Source organism: Coregonus clupeaformis, chromosome 16 (assembly GCF_020615455.1).
Source record: "Coregonus clupeaformis isolate EN_2021a chromosome 16, ASM2061545v1, whole genome shotgun sequence".
Taxonomy (NCBI): Eukaryota; Metazoa; Chordata; class Actinopteri; order Salmoniformes; family Salmonidae; genus Coregonus; species Coregonus clupeaformis.
In genome coordinates, this window is record NC_059207.1 from 21,598,047 (window position 1) to 21,620,546 (window position 22,500).

Sequence of the window (22,500 nt, forward strand, 5' to 3'; positions counted from 1 at the left end):
TGTGTTACTAGGCTGTGTTAGCTAGGCTGTGTTAGCTAGGCTGTGTTAGCTAGGCTGTGTCCACTAGGCTGTGTTAGCTAGGCTGTGTTAGCTAGGCTGTGTTAGCTAGGCTGTGTTAGCTAGGCTGTGTTAGCTAGGCTGTGTTAGCTAGGCTGTGTTAGCTAGGCTGTGTTAGCTAGGCTGTGTCCGCTAGGCTGTGTCAGCTAGGCTGTGTTAGCTAGGCTGTGTTAGCTAGGCTGTGTTAGCTAGGCTGTGTTAGCTAGGCTGTGTCCGCTAGGCTGTGTTAGCTAGGCTGTGTTAGCTAGGCTGTGTCCGCTAGGCTGTGTTAGCTAGGCTGTGTTAGCTAGGCTGTGTTAGCTAGGCTGTGTTAGCTAGGCTGTGTCCGCTAGGCTGTGTCCGCTAGGCTGTGTTACTAGGCTGTGTTAGCTAGGCTGTGTTAGCTAGGCTGTGTTAGCTAGGCTGTGTCCGCTAGGCTGTGTTAGCTAGGCTGTGTCCGCTAGGCTGTGTTAGCTAGGCTGTGTTAGCTAGGCTGTGTCCGCTAGGCTGTGTTAGCTAGGCTGTGTTAGCTAGGCTGTGTTAGCTAGGCTGTGTTAGCTAGGCTGTAAAGCTACCTGACACGCTCAATCAAATGTTATTTGTCACATGCTTCGTAAACAACAGGTGTAGACTAAAGGTTAAATGCTGACTTACGGGGGCCCTTTTCCAACAATGGAGAAATTAATGAAATAAATCAAATAAAAATAGAAATAGAGACAGTGAATACAAATGAAGAGTAAAAATAACATGGTTATATATAGGGAGTAGAAAATAACATGGTTGTCAGCTAGACTGAGAGGGATGTTTCCTATCAAAGTATATACTATCATAAGTATTCACACCCTTTACTATGAGACTTGAAATTGAGCTCAGGTGCATCCTGTTTCCATTGATCATCCTTGAGATGTTTCTACAACTTGATTGGAGTCCACCTGTGGTAAATTCAATTGATTGGACATGATTTGGAAAGGCACACACCTGTCTATATAAGGTCCCACAGTTGACAGTGCATGTCAGAGCAAAAACCAAGCCATGAGGTCGAAGGAATTGTCCTTAGAGCGCCGAGACAGGATTGTGTCGATGCACAGATCTGGGGAAGGGTACCAAAAAATGTCTGCAGCATTGAAGGTCCCCAAGAACACAGTGGCCTCCATCATTCTTAAATGGAAGAAGTTTAGAACCACCAAGACTCTTCCTAGAGCTGGCCGCCCGCCCAAACTGAGCAATCGGGGGAGAAGGGCCTTGGGTCAGGGAGGTGACCAAGAACCCAATGGTCACTCTGAAAGAGCTCGAGAGTGCCTCTGTGGAGATGGGAGAACCTTCCAGAAGGACAACCATCTCTGCAGCACTCCACCAATCAGGCCTTTATGGTAGAGTGTTGCCAGACAGAAGCCACTCCTCAGTAAAAAACACATGACAGCCCGCTTGGAGTTTGCCAAAAGGCACTTAAAGACTCTCAGACCATGAGAAACAAGATTTTCTGGTCTGATGAAACCAAGATTAAACTCTTTGGCCTGAATGCCAAGCATCACGTCTGTCGGAAACCTGGCACCATCCCTACGGTGAAGAATGGTGGTGGCAGCATCATGCTGTGGGGATGTTTTTCAGTGGCAGGGACTGGGAGACTAGTCAGGATCGAGGGAAAGATGAACGGACCAAAGTACAGAGAGATCCTTGATGAAAACCTGCTCCAGAGCGCTCAGGACCTCAGACTGGGGTGAACGTTCACCATCCAACAGGACAACAACCCTAAGCACACAGCCAAGACAATGCAGGAGTGGCTTCGGGACAAGTCTCTGAATGTCTTTGAGTGGCCCAGCCAGAGCCCGGACTTGAACCCGTTCGAACATCTCTGGAGAGACCTGAAAATAGCTGTGCAGCGACGCTCCACATCCAACCTGACAGAGCTTGAGAGGATCTGCAGAGAAGAATGGGAGAAACTCCCCAAATACAGGTGTGCCAAGCTTGTAGCGTCATACCCAAGAAGACTCGAGGCTGTAATTGCTGCTAAAGGTGCTTCAACAAAGTACTGAGTAAAGGGTCTGAATACTTATGTAAATGTGATATTTACGTTTTTTTTGTACAAATATAAATTAGCAAAGATTTCTAAAAACCTGTTTTTGCTTTGTTATTATGGGGTATTGTGTGTAGATTGATGAGGGGAAAAAAAAGATTTCATCAATTTTAGAATAAGGCTGTAACGTAACAAAATGTGGAAAAAGTCAAGGGGTCTGAATACTTTCCGAAGGCACTGTATAAGTAACCGCATGTTCATGCTGGTAGATTTTAGTCAGACAAAGTTGTAGGTAATGTGTTATTGAAAGCAATGATACAATCTCACAGTGAATGTGGTTGTATTGTTGAGTCTACTGAAGCCATGTTCTTCCATGTGTTTTGTGTGTGGTTGGGCACGTACCTGGTCATGAGTGGGATTTGCTGTTAGTCAGTCATGCAGTTGGTTGGTGCTTCGTTGGTGGTTCTGCACGAATGAGGCGTAATTCCTTGGTGTTTGTATGTGTTAGGGACCCCCTAACTATTGTTGCTGTTTTTGACCTGTTCTGTGGTTTTGAAAACCTTTCTCTCTGTCAGGTTACGGGCCTGGGGTTCAGACAGTATTGTTGGTAGTTGGTACTGTTCTGTGGTTCTGAAACTTGTGTGTGTGTGTGTGTGTGTGTGTGTGTGCGTCTGTTAGGGGCTGGGGTTCAGCATCGTCGGTGGTCAGGACTCTGCCCGAGGAAGGATGGGGATCTTCGTCAAGACTATCTTCCCTAACGGAGCAGCGGTCGCAGATGGAAGACTGAAAGAGGGAGATGAGATTCTGGAGGTGAATGGAGACTCTCTCCAGGGCCTAACCCACCAGCAGGCCATACAAACCTTCAAGGTAAGCAGCAGTCTGGGTTAAGGTTAGTACAGGGTTAGGATTAAGGTTTAGGCCATCCAGAGCTTCAAGCGAAACTGGAAGCAGAAGACTATATGGGATGCTATCAGATTCTAAGGGGATATGATGTGGTGTAACACAGGGTCGATACTAGGGCCTGTTCCTGATGTATGTAAATGACATGACAGCAGATTAACTCCTGCTGTATACAGAAGACTGCCTTGCTGCTGTCAGGAAAGGAAACTGGGAAATAAACGTTTTTTAGCTGTACGAAATGTTTACCCCCTAAAATCTATCAATCAACCAGTCAATCAGTGTCATTGATCAGGAAAACAAGTGTGTCCTTTTGGAACCTCCATCCATCCTCTTTGATTTCAAAGTGCAATATCTATTCTTCAATATCTATTCTCTAACCCCTTCAAAAAGAGATGGTGCATCTTAGTAGGTTTCTATCATTGAGTAAGTCAAACCTGACACTGTGTCTCTCTCAGTATGTTGTTGTTGTTGTTGTTGTGGTCCTAACACTGTGTGTCTCTCAGTATGTTGTTGTTGTTGTTGTGGTCCTAACACTGTGTGTCTCTCAGTATGTTGTTGTTGTTGTTGTTGTCCTAACACTGTATCTCTCTCAGTATGTTGTTGTTGTTGTTGTGGTCCTAACACTGTATCTCTCTCAGTATGTTGTTGTTGTTGTTGTTGTTGTTGTGGTCCTAACACTGTGTCTCTCTCAGTATGTTGTTGTTGTTGTTGTTGTTGTTGTGGTCCTAACACTGTATCTCTCTCAGTATGTTGTTGTTGTTGTTGTTGTTGTTGTTGTTGTTGTGGTCCTAACACTGTATCTCGTGTGTTTTACTTTGTTCCCCCTGCAGCAACTGAAGAAGGGTGTGGTCACCCTGACTGTGAGGACTCGTCTCCGCAGCCCCAGCCTGACTCCGTGCCCCACCCCCCACCCTCCTCAGTCGCTCCTCCTCCCCGAACTCCAACGCCAGTGGGGGTACCCCCATACCCTCCACTTTCGACGAACCCCCCGAAGCCCGCAAGGGACCGCCCAGGCCTGGCCCCAAGGACCGCATCGTTATGGAGGTTACACTCAGTAAAGGTAGCTATCAAAAGGGGGGGTTGAACTGTGCTGTTTCAGTTCAGTTGTTAACCTCAGTTCCCTCTGGTGTGGGATGTGCTTTTGTTTACTAGAGTTGACATTAATTTGAGACCAAATACTCCATTAGATTCTGACCCAGTTAGACTCTCTAAACTATTCCAAGTGGTCTTGGTTAAGGTGTATGGAGATTGGATGGGCATAGGGAATAAGTTGCCACTCTAAAATTCCTCCATCAACTCTCTCAATGCAATAACACACTTAACAATAACAGGATACACTATACAGTATATACAAAAGTATGTGGACACCCCTTCAAATTAGTAGATTCGGCTATTTCAGCCACACCCGTTGCTGACAGGTGTATAAAATCGAGCACACAGCCATGCAATCTCCATAGACAAACATTGGCAGTAGAATAGTCTTTCACGAAGAGCTCAGTGACTTTCAACATGGCACCGTCATAGGATGCCACCTTTCCAACAAGTCAGTCCGTCAAATTTCTGCCCTGCTAGAGCTGCCCCGGTCAACTGTAAGTGCTGTTCTTGTGAAGTGGAAACGTCTAGGAGCAACAACGGCTCAGCCATGAAGTGGTAATCTACACAAGCTCACAGAACGGGACCGCCGAGTGCTGAAGTGCGTAGCACGTAAAAATCGTCTGTCCTCGGTTGCAACACTCACTACCGAGTTCCAAACTGCCTCTGGAAGCAACGTCTGCACAATAACTGTTCGTCGGGAGCTTCATGAAATGTGTTTCCATGGCCGAGCAGCCACACACAAGCCTAAGATCACCATGTGCAATGCCAAGCGTTGGCTGGAGTGGTGTAAAGCTCGCCGCCATTGGACTCTGGAGCAGTGGAAACGCATTCTCTGGAGTGATTAATCACGCTTCACCATCTGGCAGTCCGACGGATGAATCTGGCTTTGGTGGATGCCAAGAGAGCACTACCTGCCCCAATGCATAGTGCAAACTGTAAAGTTTGGTGGAGGAGGAATTTGGTATTTTATTAGGATCCCCATTAGCTGTTGCAAAAGCAGCAGCTACTCTTCCTGGGGTCCACACAAAACATGAAACATGACATAATACAGAACATTAATAGACAAGAACAGCTCAAGGACAGAACTCCATAAAAAAACACGTAGCCGAAATATCAATACATACACACAAACTATCTAGGTCAAATAGGGGAGAGGCGTTGTGCCATGAGGTGTTGCTTTATCTGTTTTCTGAAACCAGGTTTGCTGTTTATTTGAGCAATATGAGTTCCATGCAATAATGGCTCTATATAATACTGTATGCTTTCTTGAATTTGTTCTGGATTTGGGGACTGTGAAAAGACCCCTGGTGGCATGTCTGGTGGGGTAAGTGTGTGTGTCAGAGCTGTGTGTAAGTTGACTATGCAAACAATTTGGGATTTCCAACACATTAATGTTTCTTGTAAAAAGAAGAAGTGATGCTGTCAGTCTTTCCTCAACTCTTAGCCAAGAGAGACTGGCATGCATATTATTTATATCAGCCCTCTGATTACAATAAAGAGCAAGACGTGCTGCTCTGTTCTGGGCCAGCTGCAGCTTAACTAGGTCTTTCCTTGCAGCACTGGACCACACGACTGGACAATCATCAAGATTAGACAAACCTAGAGCCTGCAGAACTTGCTTTTTGGAGTGTGGTGTCAAAAAAGCAGAGCATCTCTTTATTACGGACAGACCTCTTCCCATCTTTACAACCATTGAATCTATATGTTTTAACCATGATAGTTTACAATCTAAGGTAACGGCAAGTAATTTAGTCTCCTCAGCTTGTTCAACAGCCACACCATTCATTACCAGATTCAGCTGAGGTCTAGAACTTAGGGAATGATTTGTACCAAATACAATGCTCTTAGTTTTAGAGATGTTCAGGACCAGTTTAATAGTGGCCATTCCAAAACAGACTGCAACTCTTTGTTAAGGGTTTCAGTGACTTCATTAGCTGTGGTTGCTGATGCGTATATGGTTGAATCATTAGCATACATGGACACACATGCTTTGATTAATGCCAGTGGCAGGTCATTGGTAAAAATAGAAAAGAGTAGAGGGCCTAGAGAGCTGCCCTGCGGTACACCACACTTTACATGTTTGACATTAGAGAATTCTTTGAGTTCTATTAGATCGAAAGCCATAACACATACGTTTTTTCAACAACAGGTTATGGTCAATTATATCAAAGGCTGCACTGAAATCTAACAGTACAGCTCCCACAATCTTCTTATTATCTATTTCTTTCAACCAATCATCAGTCATTTGTGTCAGTGCAGTACATGTCGAGTGCCCTTCCCTATAAGCATGTTGAAAGTCTGTTGTTAATTTGTTTACAGAGAAATAGCATTGAATTTGGTCAAACACATTTTTTTCCAACAGTTTGCTAAGAGCTGGCAGCAAGCTTATAGGTCTGCTGTTAGAACCAGTAAAGGCTGCTGGCATTGACAACTTAGATGGAAAGCTACTGAGGATGGTAGCTGACTCTATAGCCACTCCTATCTGCCAAATTAATTCCGCTACCACTCTTGGGTAGCGGAATTAATTTGGCAGATAGGAGTGGCTATAGAGTCAGCTACCATCCTCAGTAGCTTTCTATCTAAGTTGTCAATGCCAGGAGGTTTGTCATTATTGATCGATAACAATAATATTTCCACCTCTCCCACATTAACTTTACAAAATTAAAACTTTTTCTTTAATGATTTGTTTTTTTTATGCATGAATACGATGGCTCACTGTTAATTGTTGGCATTTCCTGCCTAAATTTGCCCACTTTGCCAATGAAGTAATCATTCAAATAATTGGTAACATCAAATGGTTTTGTGATGAATAAACCATCTGATTCGATGAAAGATGGAGTTGAATTTGTCTTTCTGCCCATAATTTCATTTAAAGTAATCCAACGTTTTTTTTCCCATCATTCTTTATATCATTGATCTTGGCTTCATAATACAGTTGCTTCTTCTTTTTGTTGAGTTTAGTCACATAATTTCTCAATGTGCAGTAAGTCAACCAGTCAGATGTGCAGCCAGACTTATTAGCCACTCCTTTTGCCCCGTCTCTTTCAACCATACAGTTTTTCAATTCCTCATCAATCCATGGAGCCTTAACAGTTCTAACAGTTGTCACGTTCGTCGTTGAGTAAAGGATTGGACCAAGGTGCAGCGTGGAATGCTTACATGTTTAATTAAGAAGTAAACACACGACAAAACAACAATGTAACGTGAAGTTCTAATGGGCTACACATAAACAAGCCAAACCAGAAACAAGATCCCACAACTAAAGGTGGGCAACATGGCTGCCTAAGTATGATCCCCAATCAGAGACAACGATCGACAGCTGCCTCTGATTGGGAACCACACCCGGCCAACATAGAAATAGATAACATAGCTCTACACATAGATATTCACACCCTGACCAAACCAACTAGAGATCTCTATGTCAGGGCGTGACAAACAGTCAGTTTCATAACAGGTGCATGTTTGTCAATAATTGGAAGAAACAATTTAATAAATTCATCAAGTGCAGCGTCTGGATGCTCCTTATTAATCACATCAGACCAACAAATATTTTTTACATCATCCACATATGAGTCACAGCAAAATCTTTTATATGACCTCTTATATACTATTTTAGGCCCAGCTGTTGGAACTTTGGCTTTCCTGGATATAGCCACTAAATTGTGATCACTGCATCCAATGGGTACGGATACAGCTTCAGAACAAAGTTTAGTAAAAATGTGATTGATACATGTGGATGATCTTGTTCCTGTAGTGTTTGTAAACACCCTGGTAGGTTGATTAATAACCTGAACCAGATTACAGGCACTGGTTACAGTGAGAAGCTTCCTCTTGAACACCAGTCAATATTCAGGTCCTCAAGAAAGTAGATCTCTCTGTTTACATACAACACTATCAAGCATTTCACACATATTATTTAGATACTGACTATAAGCACTTGGTGGCCTATAGCAACCCCCCAAAAGAAAAGGCTTTAGATGTGGCAAGTGAACCTGCAACCACAACACTTCAATAACACTTGACATAAGATCTTCTCTAAGCATTACAGGGATATGGCTCTGAATATATACAGCAACACCTCCCCCATAAGCTTTCCTGTCTCTTCTATAGATGTTATATTCTTGTATTGCTACTGCTGTATCATCAAATGAATTATCTAAGTGCGTCTCAGAAATTGCTAATATATTAATGTTATCTGATGTTAGCAAGTTTTTGATTTTCATGAAACGTATTTCTAAAGCTACATATATTAATATGGGCTATTTTCAGCCCTTTCCTGGGTAGCTTATCAGAGATAGACATAATACTGAAAAGAGCAAACAAAGCAAGAGAAAAATATATACATTCAGCAGTCAATTAATCAATTGGTGTGTGTACGAGTGTGCGTGTGCTGCGGGGTTGAAGCTACGAACCCATAGGCTTGGCTCTCTCATCCCTTCCAGGCCTCTGGGAGGGAGGGTGGACAATGAGCCTGTCATAGCGGATGTAAGCAATGTCCCCACGCGCTCTGGCAGCTTTCATGGCTGGGATAAGTTCTTTCCTGTTCTGGCGCACAGCTTCAGGATAGTCCTCGTTGAGAAAGATATACGTTCCTCTCAAGTTCTTGGCTCTTTCCAGAACTGCTACCTTGTCCTTGAACCTCAGGAACTTGACCACTATCGGCCTGGGCCTGTCACCTGGGCCGGTGTTGGGTTTTCCAGTCCTGTGAGCGCGCTCCACCTCAATCTTCCTGTGGTCCATCTTCAATTTCTCATAGATCATTTTCCTCACTTTGTCCTCAGATTCCATCCAGGTCTCATGTGGAGATTCTGCAATTCCGTCAACAACCATGTTGTTACGCCTTGATTGTCCCTCGAGATAGTCTGATTCATCCGTCATTGTTATTATGGATTCACACACAGAACTGATGTCCTCTCTCAATGACTTATAGATTGCTGTAATCTTGCAGTTCTCCTGTTTCAACTCATCGAGCTGACCCTGGGAGAACTGCAAGCTGTTCTTCAGGTCCTGGACCTCTCTGGTCAGGTCGTCCAGTATTTTATTGGTCGAATCCACCAGTATTTGGACTAAGCACTTGAAGCTATTTTCTTGTTGTTGTAACAACTGCTTGTAGAACTATTTTTTGTTAGTTTAAAAGATCCTTCACGTGTGATAGAGAGACACGACTCCTCAACAGGACTCCCGCCGGCTTTGGTCTTTGTCATGGTAGCTAGCAACTTAGGTTACACTGTTACTCCTCGCAGTTCCAGACAGGACAGGTCACAGGGAAGATGGAAAACAACAAACAGCAGGGATCTAGACCGCCACAAACCCTCAACTAGAAAACCCCACTAGCTTGATATGCTGCTAGCTAGCAGCTAGGCTAACTGCAACGCCAAATAGCTCCTCAGACCCGTCCTTGGTCGGCAGGATCTCTGGACAGAGACTAGCAATCCCAGCAACTGATGCGAACTGTGTCGCGGGATCCAAACTAAAAAGTTAGCTAGCTACTAAGAACTTCCCAATACACTTTCGAAACAACAAACTGTTCAAAACAACAAATCCGAGCTCTTCCGCGTTCAACAGGAAGTGACGTCTGATGGTATGGTGGAGGAGGAATAATTGTCTGGGGCTGTTTTTCATGGTTCGGGCTAGGCCCCTTAGTTCCAGTGAAGGGAAATCTTAACGCTACAGCATACAATGACATTCTAGATGATTCTGTGCTTCCAACTTTGTGACAACAGTTTGGTGAAGGCCCTTTCCTGTTTCAGCATGACAATGCCCCCGTGCACAAAGCGAGGACCATACAGAAATGGTTTGTCGAGATCAGTGTGGAAGAGCTTGACTGGCCTGCACAGAGCCCTGACCTCAACCCCATCGAACACCTTTGGGATGAATTGGAACGCCGACTGCGAGCCAGGCCTAATCGCCCAACATCAGTGCCCGACCTCACTAATGCTCTTGTGGCTGAATGGAAGCAAGTCCCCGCAGCAATGTTCCAACATCTAGTGGAAAGCCTTCCCAAAAGGGTGGAGGCTGTTATAGCGGCAAAGGGGAGACCAACTCCATATTAATTTTAAGGTGTTAGCATTGCATTCAGAACACGTAATGCACGCTGGCACCGACAGACCATCATTAGACTGTATTTCAATGGAAACCGTTGACCAACCAGTTGAACACCTGTGATCATAACAGAGTTAGACTGTCCTGCCAGGGTACAAACCTGTTAGTCTTGGATCACAGCAGAGGACATTTTATAAACAAGAGACTGTCCTGCCAGGGTACAAACCTGTTTGTCTTGGATCACAGCAGAGGAAATCTTTGAGGAAATGAACTTCAGGAAGGATTGCTCAATACCTGGAGGTGTCATTTCTCTAGATTTGATTTATCTTTAATTTGCGCGTCTCTCGTTAGGAAGGTACCACACTTTGCTTTGGTATGATTAAGTAATCACTGGTTTCATTAGAAAAATGGGATGTCTCCATTTCATATGCCCTCTCTATGCTTTTGGCCTGAAACTGTAACTTCAATACAAATGTATATATCTTACACTTCATGAGGAAGCCAGATGAGGAGAGAAGGACATTGAGAAATGCTACAAATGAAACTTGCTCCTCCCTTGTGTCTAATCTGCTGTGCTATTCTTTTTTGTGTCCTGTGTGTGTGTGCGCGTGTGTGTGTTCCATTTCTGTGGTGTGTGTGTGTGTGTGTGTGTGTGTGTGTGTGTGTGTTTCTCTCTCAGAGCCTGGGGTGGGTCTGGGAATAGGGGCCTGCTGTCTAACCCTAGAGAACAGTGCTCCAGCCATCTACATCCACAGTCTGGCCCCCGGCTCTGTCGCCAAGATGGATGGACGACTCAGGTATGTCACAACCCTGCTCCCCTAGATGCAGCCCTTGGATCAGGTCATGATCTCCACATTTACAGGATTTAAATTCCATGTTGAGTGTGGTTAGGCTTTTTAGGGGTTAGGCTCTTTCCCTTAAAGAACCAATAGTATTCTTAATGTCTACAGAGCTGCACTAGATGTGTTGTAGATATTTGCAGCTAGTAACTAGAAACATCACCTGTAGGGTCCCCTTAATAGGATACCTTGATTTCAATCAGCTAGTAATCATCTTAAAATCTAAAGAAATACATAAACACATTTTAGAAATAAGATATAAGGCAAATGAACTACTAAGAATCCTAGCAAGGTCTGAGAGGGGAAGCAAATGGCTGCTGATGTCAATCATGTTGCATTTAAATAAGGCTAAGTAGCCCCGGAGCCCACTTCAAACAGCTCTCAACAACATCAGTTGAAGATCTCTCAGACGGACAGGGACACACACACACACACACACACACACACACACACACACACACACACACACACAGTAGAGTGCAGCCTCATGGGTTCTCCTAAATTGAGGAAGGGAGAGAGAGAGAGAGAGAGGAACTGGGTCCCCATGGGAGAACAGAACAGAACAGCAGATAATTGTGGAAGGGAGAGAGAGAGAGAGAGAGAGAGGAACTTGGGTCCCTGTGGGAGGGAGGGAGGGAGGGAGAGAGGGAGGGAGGGAGGGAGAGAGGGGAGAGAGGGGGAGAGAGAGAGAGAGACAGAGAGACAGAGAGACAGAGGGAGAGGAGAGAGAGAGCGAGAGAGACAGAGAGAGACAGAGAGAGACAGAGAGAGAGAGAGAGAGAGAGAGACAGAGAGAGACAGAGAGAGACAGAGAGAGACAGAGAGAGAGAGAGAGAGAGAGAGAGAGAGAAAAAAAAAATATATATGTATGCACTCACTAACTGTAAGTCGCTCTGGATAAGAGCTTCTGCTAAATGTCTAAAATGTAAATGTATCTGTCTGCCTGTCTGTCTGTCTGTCTGTCTGTCTCCGTGTTCTTCATCACAGGCTTCTGCTCTGAGGGTTATTTACTGAGTAATACTAACTGATTTTGAATGCGTCTCTTCCTCATCTAGTCGAGGGGACCAGCTCTTGGAGGTGGACTCAGTGAGTCTGCGTCACGTGGCTCTGAGTGAGGCCTACGCCATCATGAGTGAGTGTGGACCCGGACCCGTCAGCCTCATCATCAGCCGACATCCCAACCCCAAGGTAAGACACGCACGCACACGCATGCACACACACACACACGCGCATACACACGCGCACACTCACGCACACATACACACACACACACACACACCCTACCTGCTGACCTACAGCTAATTATCCCACTACATCAATCATTCCAACCCACAGTAACAACATAAGTCATGAGCTGTGTTCCAATACTCATACTAACCACACTAACAGTACTATTTGTGACTTAAATTGAGTATGTAGTATGCTTATTGGTCATAGTATGGATATAGTTAGTATGCCAAAAGTTCCCGGATGTCGTACTACATTCGCCAAAATACGAAGTATATAAGCAGAGGACACTATTTCCGTGCTTTTCGGGACCATAATGCAATTCTTCAGAAAATGGACGTGGCTTCACAACGTTTTCAGATTTGAAGAAAATTGCGGAAAATATGCAGCCGAAGTCCGACGAGAGCAGATACAAATTCATTGCTTTAACTAATTATGACAAATGTTAAGAAAATGTTGAGTAATGTAATAATGTAATGACTTTTCAAATAAGTTACGCTACACGTTATGTTGGCTGACAATTTGTTAGCTACGCTATCCTTATGAACCACATAGCATTACAGCAGTATGTGTACTGGTATGTTAGCTAGCTAAGTTACCTAACGTTACTTGGCTACTATATGCTATCTAACTAACTACCCAACGTTTATTGACTTGATTATTCATTCTTAGCTTAGCTAAGTGGTATAGTCCTTGTGCGTTCTCAATGGACATTCGGGTGCGTTCGTAAATTCGCTCTGGCTATCTACTCCGATTTCAGAGCACTCTCGTCTGAGTGTGCCAGAGCGCAGAATAACTGATGAATTTACGAATGCTCAACTCCCGTTGAATATGACCGGTGTCAGTAAACTTCGGCAAAAAAACTTAATAAAATTGTTGCCAGCACTGTTACAGTCACCAACGCTCTGGATGACATGAAAACAGCCTAACCAGCTCTGCTAGGGCGAGTAAAATGGTCAGTGAGGTCTCTCATTTGTATTGGAAGTAGCTAGCCAGTTAGCTTGGGTGCTTGACTGCCGTTGTGAGGTCAGAACGCTCCGATCAACCCTACTCCTCGGCCAGAGCATCCAGTGACACTGCCTTACAAACAATCTGACAACGCACTCTGAGCGCACTCTGGCACTCCAGATTGAATTTAATAACACACCCGAAGTCGTAAAATGTCTAGTTAGTAATTTGTTATGCTAACAAGCTAGCAACAGGTTGCATAGCAACAGCATCAACTTCCGGTAGACAGGCAAAGCGCTAGTACGCTGAAAGGATACCGTTCGTTTACAGTATACTAAAAATGAACTAATAGTATATAGTATGTAGTATATACTCATTAAGTATGTAGTATACAGTATGCCATGTACAACAATTATTAAATAATGGTGGACGACCATGGTAAGTCTTTAGGACCCTTTCTAGTTGCTTTGCCAACATTTAGTGGACACCCCCATGGGTGTCTGAACCTGTTTGAAACCCCTTCTGTTTTGGTTTGGTCTGTTCTGGTCTGTTTTGGTCTGTTTTGGTCTGTTTTGGTCTGTTCTGTTTTGGTCTGGTCTGTTTTGGTTCGGTCTGGTTTGGTTTGGTCGGTTCTGGTCTGTTCTGGTTTGGTCTTGTTCTGGTCTGGTCTGTTTTGGTCTGGTCTGTTTTGGTATGTTTTGGTTTGGTCTGGTCTGTTTTGGTTTGGTTGTCAAAGTAACTCCTTTTTTAGTTAACTTTTCTGTTGAGCGACGACATCTAGGGAACGTAACAGTGGATAATTTTTTTAAGCTGTGAAATAGATTATGTGACGATTGTGGCGGAAACACCTTTATGCGCAAATGTGTTATAATAACCATAACGTTAAAGTAAGCTTGGAGGCACACAATGATATGTTATGTTGCTGTAGCCTACCACTATCATGACATGGAGTTGTTGTAGCCTACCACTATCATGACATGGAGTTGTTGTTGTAGCCTACCACTATCATGACATGGAGTTGTTGTAGCCTACCACTATCATGACATGGAGTTGTTGTTGTAGCCTACCACCATCATGACATGGAGTTGTTGTTGTAGCCTACCACTATCATGACATGGAGTTGTTGTTGTAGCCTACCACTATCATGACATGGAGTTGTTGTAGCCTACCACTATCATGACATGGAGTTGTTGTTGTAGCCTACCACCATCATGACATGGAGTTGTTGTAGCCTACCACTATCATGACATGGAGTTGTTGTAGCCTACCACTATCATGACATGGAGTTGTTGTTGTAGCCTACCACCATCATGACATGGAGTTGTTGTAGCCTACCACTATCATGACATGGAGTTGTTGTTGTAGCCTACCACCATCATGACATGGAGTTGTTGTTGTAGCCTACCACCATCATGACATGGAGTTGTTGTTGTAGCCTACCACTATCATGACATGGAGTTGTTGTAGCCTACCACTATCATGACATGGAGTTGTTGTTGTAGCCTACCACCATCATGACATGGAGTTGTTGTTTTAGCCTACCACTATCATGACATGGAGTTGTTGTAGCCTACCACTATCATGACATGGAGTTGTTGTAGCCTACCACCATCATGACATGGAGTTGTTGTTGTAGCCTACCACTATCATGACATGGAGTTGTTGTAGCCTACCACTATCATGACATGGAGTTGTTGTAGCCTACCACTATCATGACATGGAGTTGTTGTTGTAGCCTACCACCATCATGACATGGAGTTGTTGTTGTAGCCTACCACTATCATGACATGGAGTTGTTGTAGCCTACTACCATCATGACATGGAGTTGCTGTTGTAGCCTACCACCATCATGACATGGAGTTGTTATAGCCTACCACTATCATGACATGGAGTTGTTGTAGCCTACCACTATCATGACATGGAGTTGTTGTTGTAGCCTACCACTATCATGACATGGAGTTGTTGTAGCCTACCACTATCATGACATGGAGTTGTTGTAGCCTACCACTATCATGACATGGAGTTGTTGTAGCCTACCACTATCATGACATGGAGTTGCTGTAGCCTATCACAATACTTATTTTCCACCATAATTTGCAAATAAATTCATTAAAAATCCTACAATGTGATTTTCTGGATTTATTTTTCTCATTTTGTCTGTCATAGTTGACGTGTACCTATGATGAAAATTACAGGCCTCTCTCATCTTTTTAAGTGGGAGAACTTGCACAATTGGTGGCTGACTAAATACTTTTTTCCCCCACTATACTCTACCATACTCTCTGGAATAGCTGGTCATATACACTCCAACCTTCAACCCGGTACAACTATAGGAAGTTCCTTCCATCTTTACCCGGTACAACTATAGGAGGTTCCTTCCATCTTTACCCGGTACAACAATAGGAGGTTCCTTCCATCTTTACCCGGTACAACTATAGGAGGTTCCTTCCATCTTTACCCGGTACAACTATAGGAGGTTCCTTCCATCTTTACCCGGTACAACTATAGGAGGTTCCTTCCATCTTTACCCGGTACAACTATAGGAGGTTCCTTCCATCTTTACCCGGTACAACTATAGGAGGTTCCTTCCATCTTTACCCGGTACAACTATAGGAGGTTCCTTCCATCTTTTCTTCATTTTTCCTTGCCACAGAGCTGCTTCTTGCTCTTTGGGGGTTGGTGTAAAGCACTCTGGTGACAATCATTGTTTTGAAAAGGGCTAAAAGAATAACATTTGTGTTCAATGATTTTGATGTCATTGTAAATAAGAATTTGTTCTTAATTGGCTTACCTGTGTAAATAAAGGTGAATGGAATATGATGCACCAAAGCATCATTTGTGGATTTGCTCCTTTTCTGGTATTTTCTTCATGAACATCTCAAAATGAATTCTATTGATGTTATCTTGACTGTTAGTGCGATCATAAAGGAGAATTGTGAAGTGCTCCAAAATGGAAATGTTCTCCTCTGAAATATAACTTGAGTAGAGGTGGGTGGTATTTGGGACGAACCAAGCACTTGAGGTACATGCCCATGAAATCACCAAGTCCCTGGGTCCAGACAAATCCTTCTGTGTCCCATCACACAGTATCCAGTGGTCCTCTGTAGCTCAGCTGGTAGAGCACGGCGCTTATAACGCTAAGGTAGTGGGTTCGATCCCCGGGACCACCCATACACAAAAAATGTATGCACGCATGACTGTAAGTCGCTTTGGATAAAAGCGTCTGCTAAATGGCATATTATATTATTATATTATATATTATATATCCACATTCACCACCAGGGGAAAGACGACAGTAGCAGATAACAGTACCCACATTCACCACCAGGGGAAAGACGACAGTAGCAGATAACAGTACCCACATTCACCACCAGGGGAAAGACGACAGTAGCAGATAACAGTACCCACATTCACCACCAGGGGAAAGACGACAGTAGCAGATAACTGTATGGCTTTGTATGCCACAGAAATAATATGATATTGCGTTTATACAGCGATTTTATTGGATTTCTTCCCATGGCTGACCATGGCATTCCAACATTATAGAATAATCTAAACTGCTTATTATGTTGTACATGGCAACCATGACCAACAAAACATAGCTGTAGACGTCACCTTTTCTGTGTTATCATGTTTGGTTCAACAAATATGACGGAAAATACATTGTCCAGTTATGACGGAATAGCAAAATGGCCGCCACGGTCGCCAGAGTTTTAATAAAAAAAATGTGTTTGCATAGCATCATTGTAATCCTTTGACTATCAAAACATAGGGGTAGACGTCACCTTTTCTGTGTTATCATGTTTGGTTGAGGAGATATGACAGAAAATACATTATTCGGTTATGGCGGCGGAAGAAGAAATGGCCACCACGGCCGCCAGGAGGCATTTTCTGCGATAGTCAGAGTCCCAAACTGTACAAGTGTACCAAGTTTCATGCTTTTATTAAAAAGTTGACTTATCACCTCAAATTAGTCACATAGTCGCCTGTACCACTACTATGTGTGGGTAACACTTTACTTGACACCCAGTGTCATAACCATGTTAAAATATGTCATAACATCTGACATAACTTGTCATAACCTGTCATAATATGGTCATAACCCTGTCATGACCCCATATATTTACACCTGTCGTGACATATATTGCGTTATTTTATGGCTGGTTATGACACCTACATAAGAGTGTCAAAACCCACATTCATTCAAATTAGTTTTTTCCCTGCCAAGAAGTTTCCTTTCGTTTGAAAGTTTGTTTCTTAAGTCCTTTGTTGGTTGTTGTAATGAATTCTTTACAGTCATGTTTTTTTCATCATATTTTAAATAACTTGTAGAAAATACACTTTATGACACTGTCAAGAAGCATTATGACCATCCTGTGTCACTTTACTTGGACTAAGAAAATACACTTTATGACACTGTCAAGAAGCATTATGACCATCCTGTGTCACTTTACTTGGACTAAGAAAATACACTTTATGACGCTGTCAAGAAGCATTATGACCACATTATCATATAAGCCAGATATGCCTATCATGTACATGACCTTAAATCAGTCATCAGTCATAAAGAGGGTGTCTTGTCCTGCTCCTGAAATCTGCTCCTGCGTTCGTCCCAGTCATCAGAAACAGAGCATTGAGGCAGGTGCATGTCTGACATCAACGTGCGCGCAATTACAATTATAATTTAATATAGTACATTTCAGAATAAAAAATATATAACATAAACATACTGTTGACAAGTAGGCCATGGTGTAATGGAATGTTTTACCTTGTGTGGTAGGTTTTGACAGTCTTATGTAGGTGTCATAACCAGCCGTAAAATAACTACCGTGGTAGGTTTTGTGGGTTTTTACACTCTTATGTAGGTGTTATAACCAGCCATAAAATAACGCAATATGTGTCACAACAAGTCTAAATGTGTGTCATGACAGTGTTATGACCATATTAAGGGTGTGTTTGTAAATTCAATCTGGAGTGCCAGAGTTCACTCGGAATGTGGTCTGGGCGTTCGTAAATTCAGACGCTCTGGCCGAGGAGTAGGGTTGATCCGAGCGTTCTGACCTAACAACGGCAGTCAAGCACCCAAGCTATCTGGCTAATGTTGGCTAACTTGCTAGCTACTTCCAGACACAAATGAGAGAACACCTCGCTCTGACCATTTTACAACAACCTCTCCCTCAATGTGAGCAAGACAAAGGAGATGATCCTGGACTACAGGAAAAGGAGGGCCGAACAGGCCCCCATTAACATCGACAGGGCTGTAGTGGAGCGGGTCGAGAGTTTCAAGTTCCTTGGTGTCCACATCACCAACGAACTATCATAGTCCAAACACACCAAGACAGTCGTGAAGAGGGCACGACAACACCTTTTCCCCCTCAGGAGACTGAAAAGATTTGGCATGGGTCCCCATATCCTCAAAAAGTTATACAGCTGCACCATCGAGAGCATCCTGTCTGGTTGCATCACCGCCTGGTATGGCAACTGCTCGGCCTCCGACCGCAAGGCACTACAGAGGGGCCAAGCTTCCTGCCATCCAGGACCTCTATACCAGGCGGTGTCAGAGGAAGGCCCTAAAAATTGTCAAAGACTCCAGCCACCCTAGTCATAGACTGTTCTCTCTGCTACCGCACGGCAAGCGGTACCGGAGCGCCAAGTCTAGGTCCAAAAGGCTCCTTAACAGCTTCTACCCCCAAGCTATAAGACTGCTGAACAATTAATCAAATGGCCACCCAGACTGTTTACATTGACACACCCCTCCCCTCCATTTGTTTTTACACTGCTGCTACTCGCTGTCTATTATCTGTGTATAGTCACTTTACCCCTACCTACATGTACAAATTACCTTGACTAACCTGTACCCCCGCACATTGACTCGGTACCGGTACCCCCTGTATATAGCCTCGTTATTGTTATGTAATTTTATTGTGTTACTTTTTATTTTATTTTTTACTTTAGTTTATTTAGTAAATATTTTCTTAACTCTATTTCTTGAACCGCATTGTTGGTTAAGGGCTTGTAAGTAAGCATTTCACATTAAGGTCTACACCTGTTGTATTCGGCGCATGTGACAAATAATGTTTGATTGGGATTTGATTTGATTTACTCGCCCTAGCAGAGCTGGTTAGGCTGTTTTCATGTTATCCAGAGCGTTGGTGACTGCAACTGTGATGCTGGCAACAATTTAATTACGCTTTTTTGCCGACGTTTACTGACACCGGCCGTATTCAACGGGTGTTGAGCGTTCGTAAATTCATCAGTTATTCTGCGCTCTGGCACACTCAGACGAGAGAAATCGGAGTAGAGTGAATTTACGAACGCACCCTATGACAGGTTATGACAAGTTATGTCATCTTTTATGACATATAATGACATGGTTATGACACTGGGTGTCAAGTAAAGTGTTCAAGTTTCATTGTTAAGACAGTCACCAGTTCGTCACCAGTTTCATTGTTAAGACAGTCACCAGTTCGTCACCAGTTTCATTGTTAAGACAGTCACCAGTTCGTCACCAGTTTCATTGTTAAGACAGTCACCAGTTCGTCACCAGTTTCATTGTTAAGACAGTCACCAGTTCGTCACCAGTTTCATTGTTAAGACAGTCACCAGTTCGTCACCAGTTTCATTGTTAAGACAGTCACCAGTTCGTCACCAGTTTCATTGTTAAGACAGTCACCAGTTCGTCACCAGTTTCATTGTTAAGACAGTCACCAGTTCGTCACCAGTTTCATTGTTAAGACAGTCACCAGTTCGTCACCAGTTTCATTGTTAAGACAGTCACCAGTTCGTCACCAGTTTCATTGTTAAGACAGTCACCAGTTCGTCACCCGTTTCATTGTTAAGACAGTCACCAGTTCGTCACCTGTTTCATTGTTAAGACAGTCACCAGTTCGTCACCAGTTTCATTGTTAAGACAGTCACCAGTTCGTCACCAGTTTCATTGTTAAGACAGTCACCAGTTCGTCACCAGTTTCATTGTTAAGACAGTCACCAGTTCGTCACCAGTTTCATTGTTAAGACAGTCACCAGTTCGTCACCAGTTTCATTGTTAAGACAGTCACCAGTTCGTCACCAGTTTCATTGTTAAGACAGTCACCAGTTCGTCACCAGTTTCATTGTTAAGACAGTCACCAGTTCGTCACCAGTTTCATTGTTAAGACAGTCACCAGTTCGTCACCAGTTTCATTGTTAAGACAGTCACCAGTTCGTCACCAGATGATTTGGCTAATTTATTTATTTATTTGCCATACATTTTATTTTGAAATATATTTCTTACAAATACATTTAAATGCATGTTTGAATATGGAGTACATTTTAAAATATATCTACAAAATATATCGATAAATACATGTGAAAACATGTTCTAAAATACATTCTTTAATGTATTTCGGAATGTATTTTGAAATGCATGAAATACTTTTCTGATGCATTTAACATACAGTTTAATGCATCAGAAAATATACATTTAAATATACATTTATATAAAAAATGTAAATGCATTCCGTAATATATGTTGGAATGTATTTAAAATGTATTAAATATAACCAAAAATACATATTATTTTGCCAATTTGAAATATTTGAAATGTATCTTAACAAATGTATCAAAAATATATATTTGAAATGTATTTTTTTCCCTGCCTGGGAAAGCAAAGGAAGACTAGAAAGCCTTTGTACAATCAAATGAAACAAAGCAAAACACCTCTCTAACTATAATGAACAAAAATAGAAATGCAACATGGAAAGTGTTGGTCCCCTTTTTCGTGAGCTAAATAAAAGATCCCAGAAATACGCACAAAAAGCTTATTTCTCTCATTTTGTGCACAGATGTGTTTACACCCTAGTTAGTGAGCATTTCTCCTTTGCCAAGATAATCCCATCCACCTGACAGGTGTGGCATATCAAGAAACGTATTAAACAGCATGATCATTACACAGGTGCACCTTGTGCTGGGGACAATAAAAGGCCACTCTAAAATGTGCAGTTTTGTCACACAACACAATGCCACATATGTCTCATGTTTTGAGGGAGCGTGCAATTAGCATGCTGACTGCAGGAATGTCCACCAGAGCTGAATGTTAATTTATCTACCATAAGCCGCCTCCAACGTCGTTTTAGAGAATTTGGCAGTACGTCCATCCGGCCTCACAACCGCAGACCACGTGTAACCACGCCAGTCCAGGACCTCCACATCCGGGTTTTTCACCTGTGGGATCGTCTGAGACCAGCCACCCGGACAGCTGATGAAACTGAGGAGTATTTCTGTCTGTAATAAAGTCCTTTTGTGGGGAAAAACTCATTCTGATTGGCTGGGCCTGGCTCCCAAGTGGCTGTGCCCCTGCCCAGTCATGTGAACTCCATAGATTAGGGCCTAATTAATTAATTTAAATTGACTGATTTCCTTATATGAACTGGAACTCAGTAAAATCTTTGGAATTGTTGCATTTTGCATTTATATTTTTGTTCAGTATACAGTACATAGTCAGCACACTACAATTACAGCAGGAATGTTGTTTGTTTTTGTAAATATAATGGTGTATTTCATTGGAAGATGGAGTGATAATGTCATTGAGTTTTTAAACTGCTGTGTTTCTGTTAGCTACTAGCTAATCATACTCCTACCATGTTACAACAAACCCATTCGATATACAGTTGAAGTCGGAAGTTTACATACACCTTTCGCCAAATACATTTAAACTCTGTTTTTCACAATTCCTGACATTTAATCCTAGTCAAAATTCCCTGTCTTTAGGTCAGGTAGGATCACCACTTTATTTTAAGAATGTGAAATGTCAGAATAATAGTAGAGAGAATGATTTATTTCAGCTTTTATTTCTTTCATCACATTCCCACTGGGGGCAGAAGTTCACATACACTCAATTAGTATTTGGTAGCATTGCCTTTAAATTGTTTAACTTGGGTCAAACGTTTTGGGTAGCCTTCCACAAGCTTCCCACAATAAGGTGGGTGAATTTTGGCCCATTCCTCCTGACAGAGCTGGTGTATCTGAGTCAGGTTTGTGGGCCTCCTTGCTCACACACGCTTTTTCAGTTCTGCCCACAAATTTTCTATAGGATTGAGGTCAGGGCTTTGTGATTGCCACTCCAATACCTTGACTTTGTTGTCCTTAAGCCATTTTGCCACAACTTTGGAAGTATGCTTGGGGTCATTGTCCATTTGGAAGACCCATTTGCGACCAAGCTTTAACTTCCTGACTGATGTCTTGAGATGTTGCTTCAATATATCCACATAATTTTCCTTCCTCATGATGCCATCTATTTTGTGAAGTGCACAAGTCCCTCCTGCAGCAAAGCACCCCCACAGCATGATGCTGCCACCCCCGTGCTTCATGGTTGGGATGGTGTTCTTCGGCTTGCAAGCGACCCCCTTTTTCCTCCAAACA

General features: G+C 42.9%; 1 protein-coding gene across 1 annotated transcript in view; it reads left to right on the forward strand.

The window, feature by feature from the left end:
* Window positions 1-22,500, forward strand: part of LOC121584478 (PDZ domain-containing protein 2) — an 82,125-nt gene that overhangs the window by 28,609 nt on the left and 31,016 nt on the right. Inside the window, 5 exon segments of the mRNA XM_045225960.1 lie at window positions 2,729-2,917; window positions 3,781-3,855; window positions 3,857-4,010; window positions 10,767-10,884; window positions 11,982-12,114. Coding sequence (XP_045081895.1) covers window positions 2,729-2,917; window positions 3,781-3,855; window positions 3,857-4,010; window positions 10,767-10,884; window positions 11,982-12,114 — 669 coding nt within the window.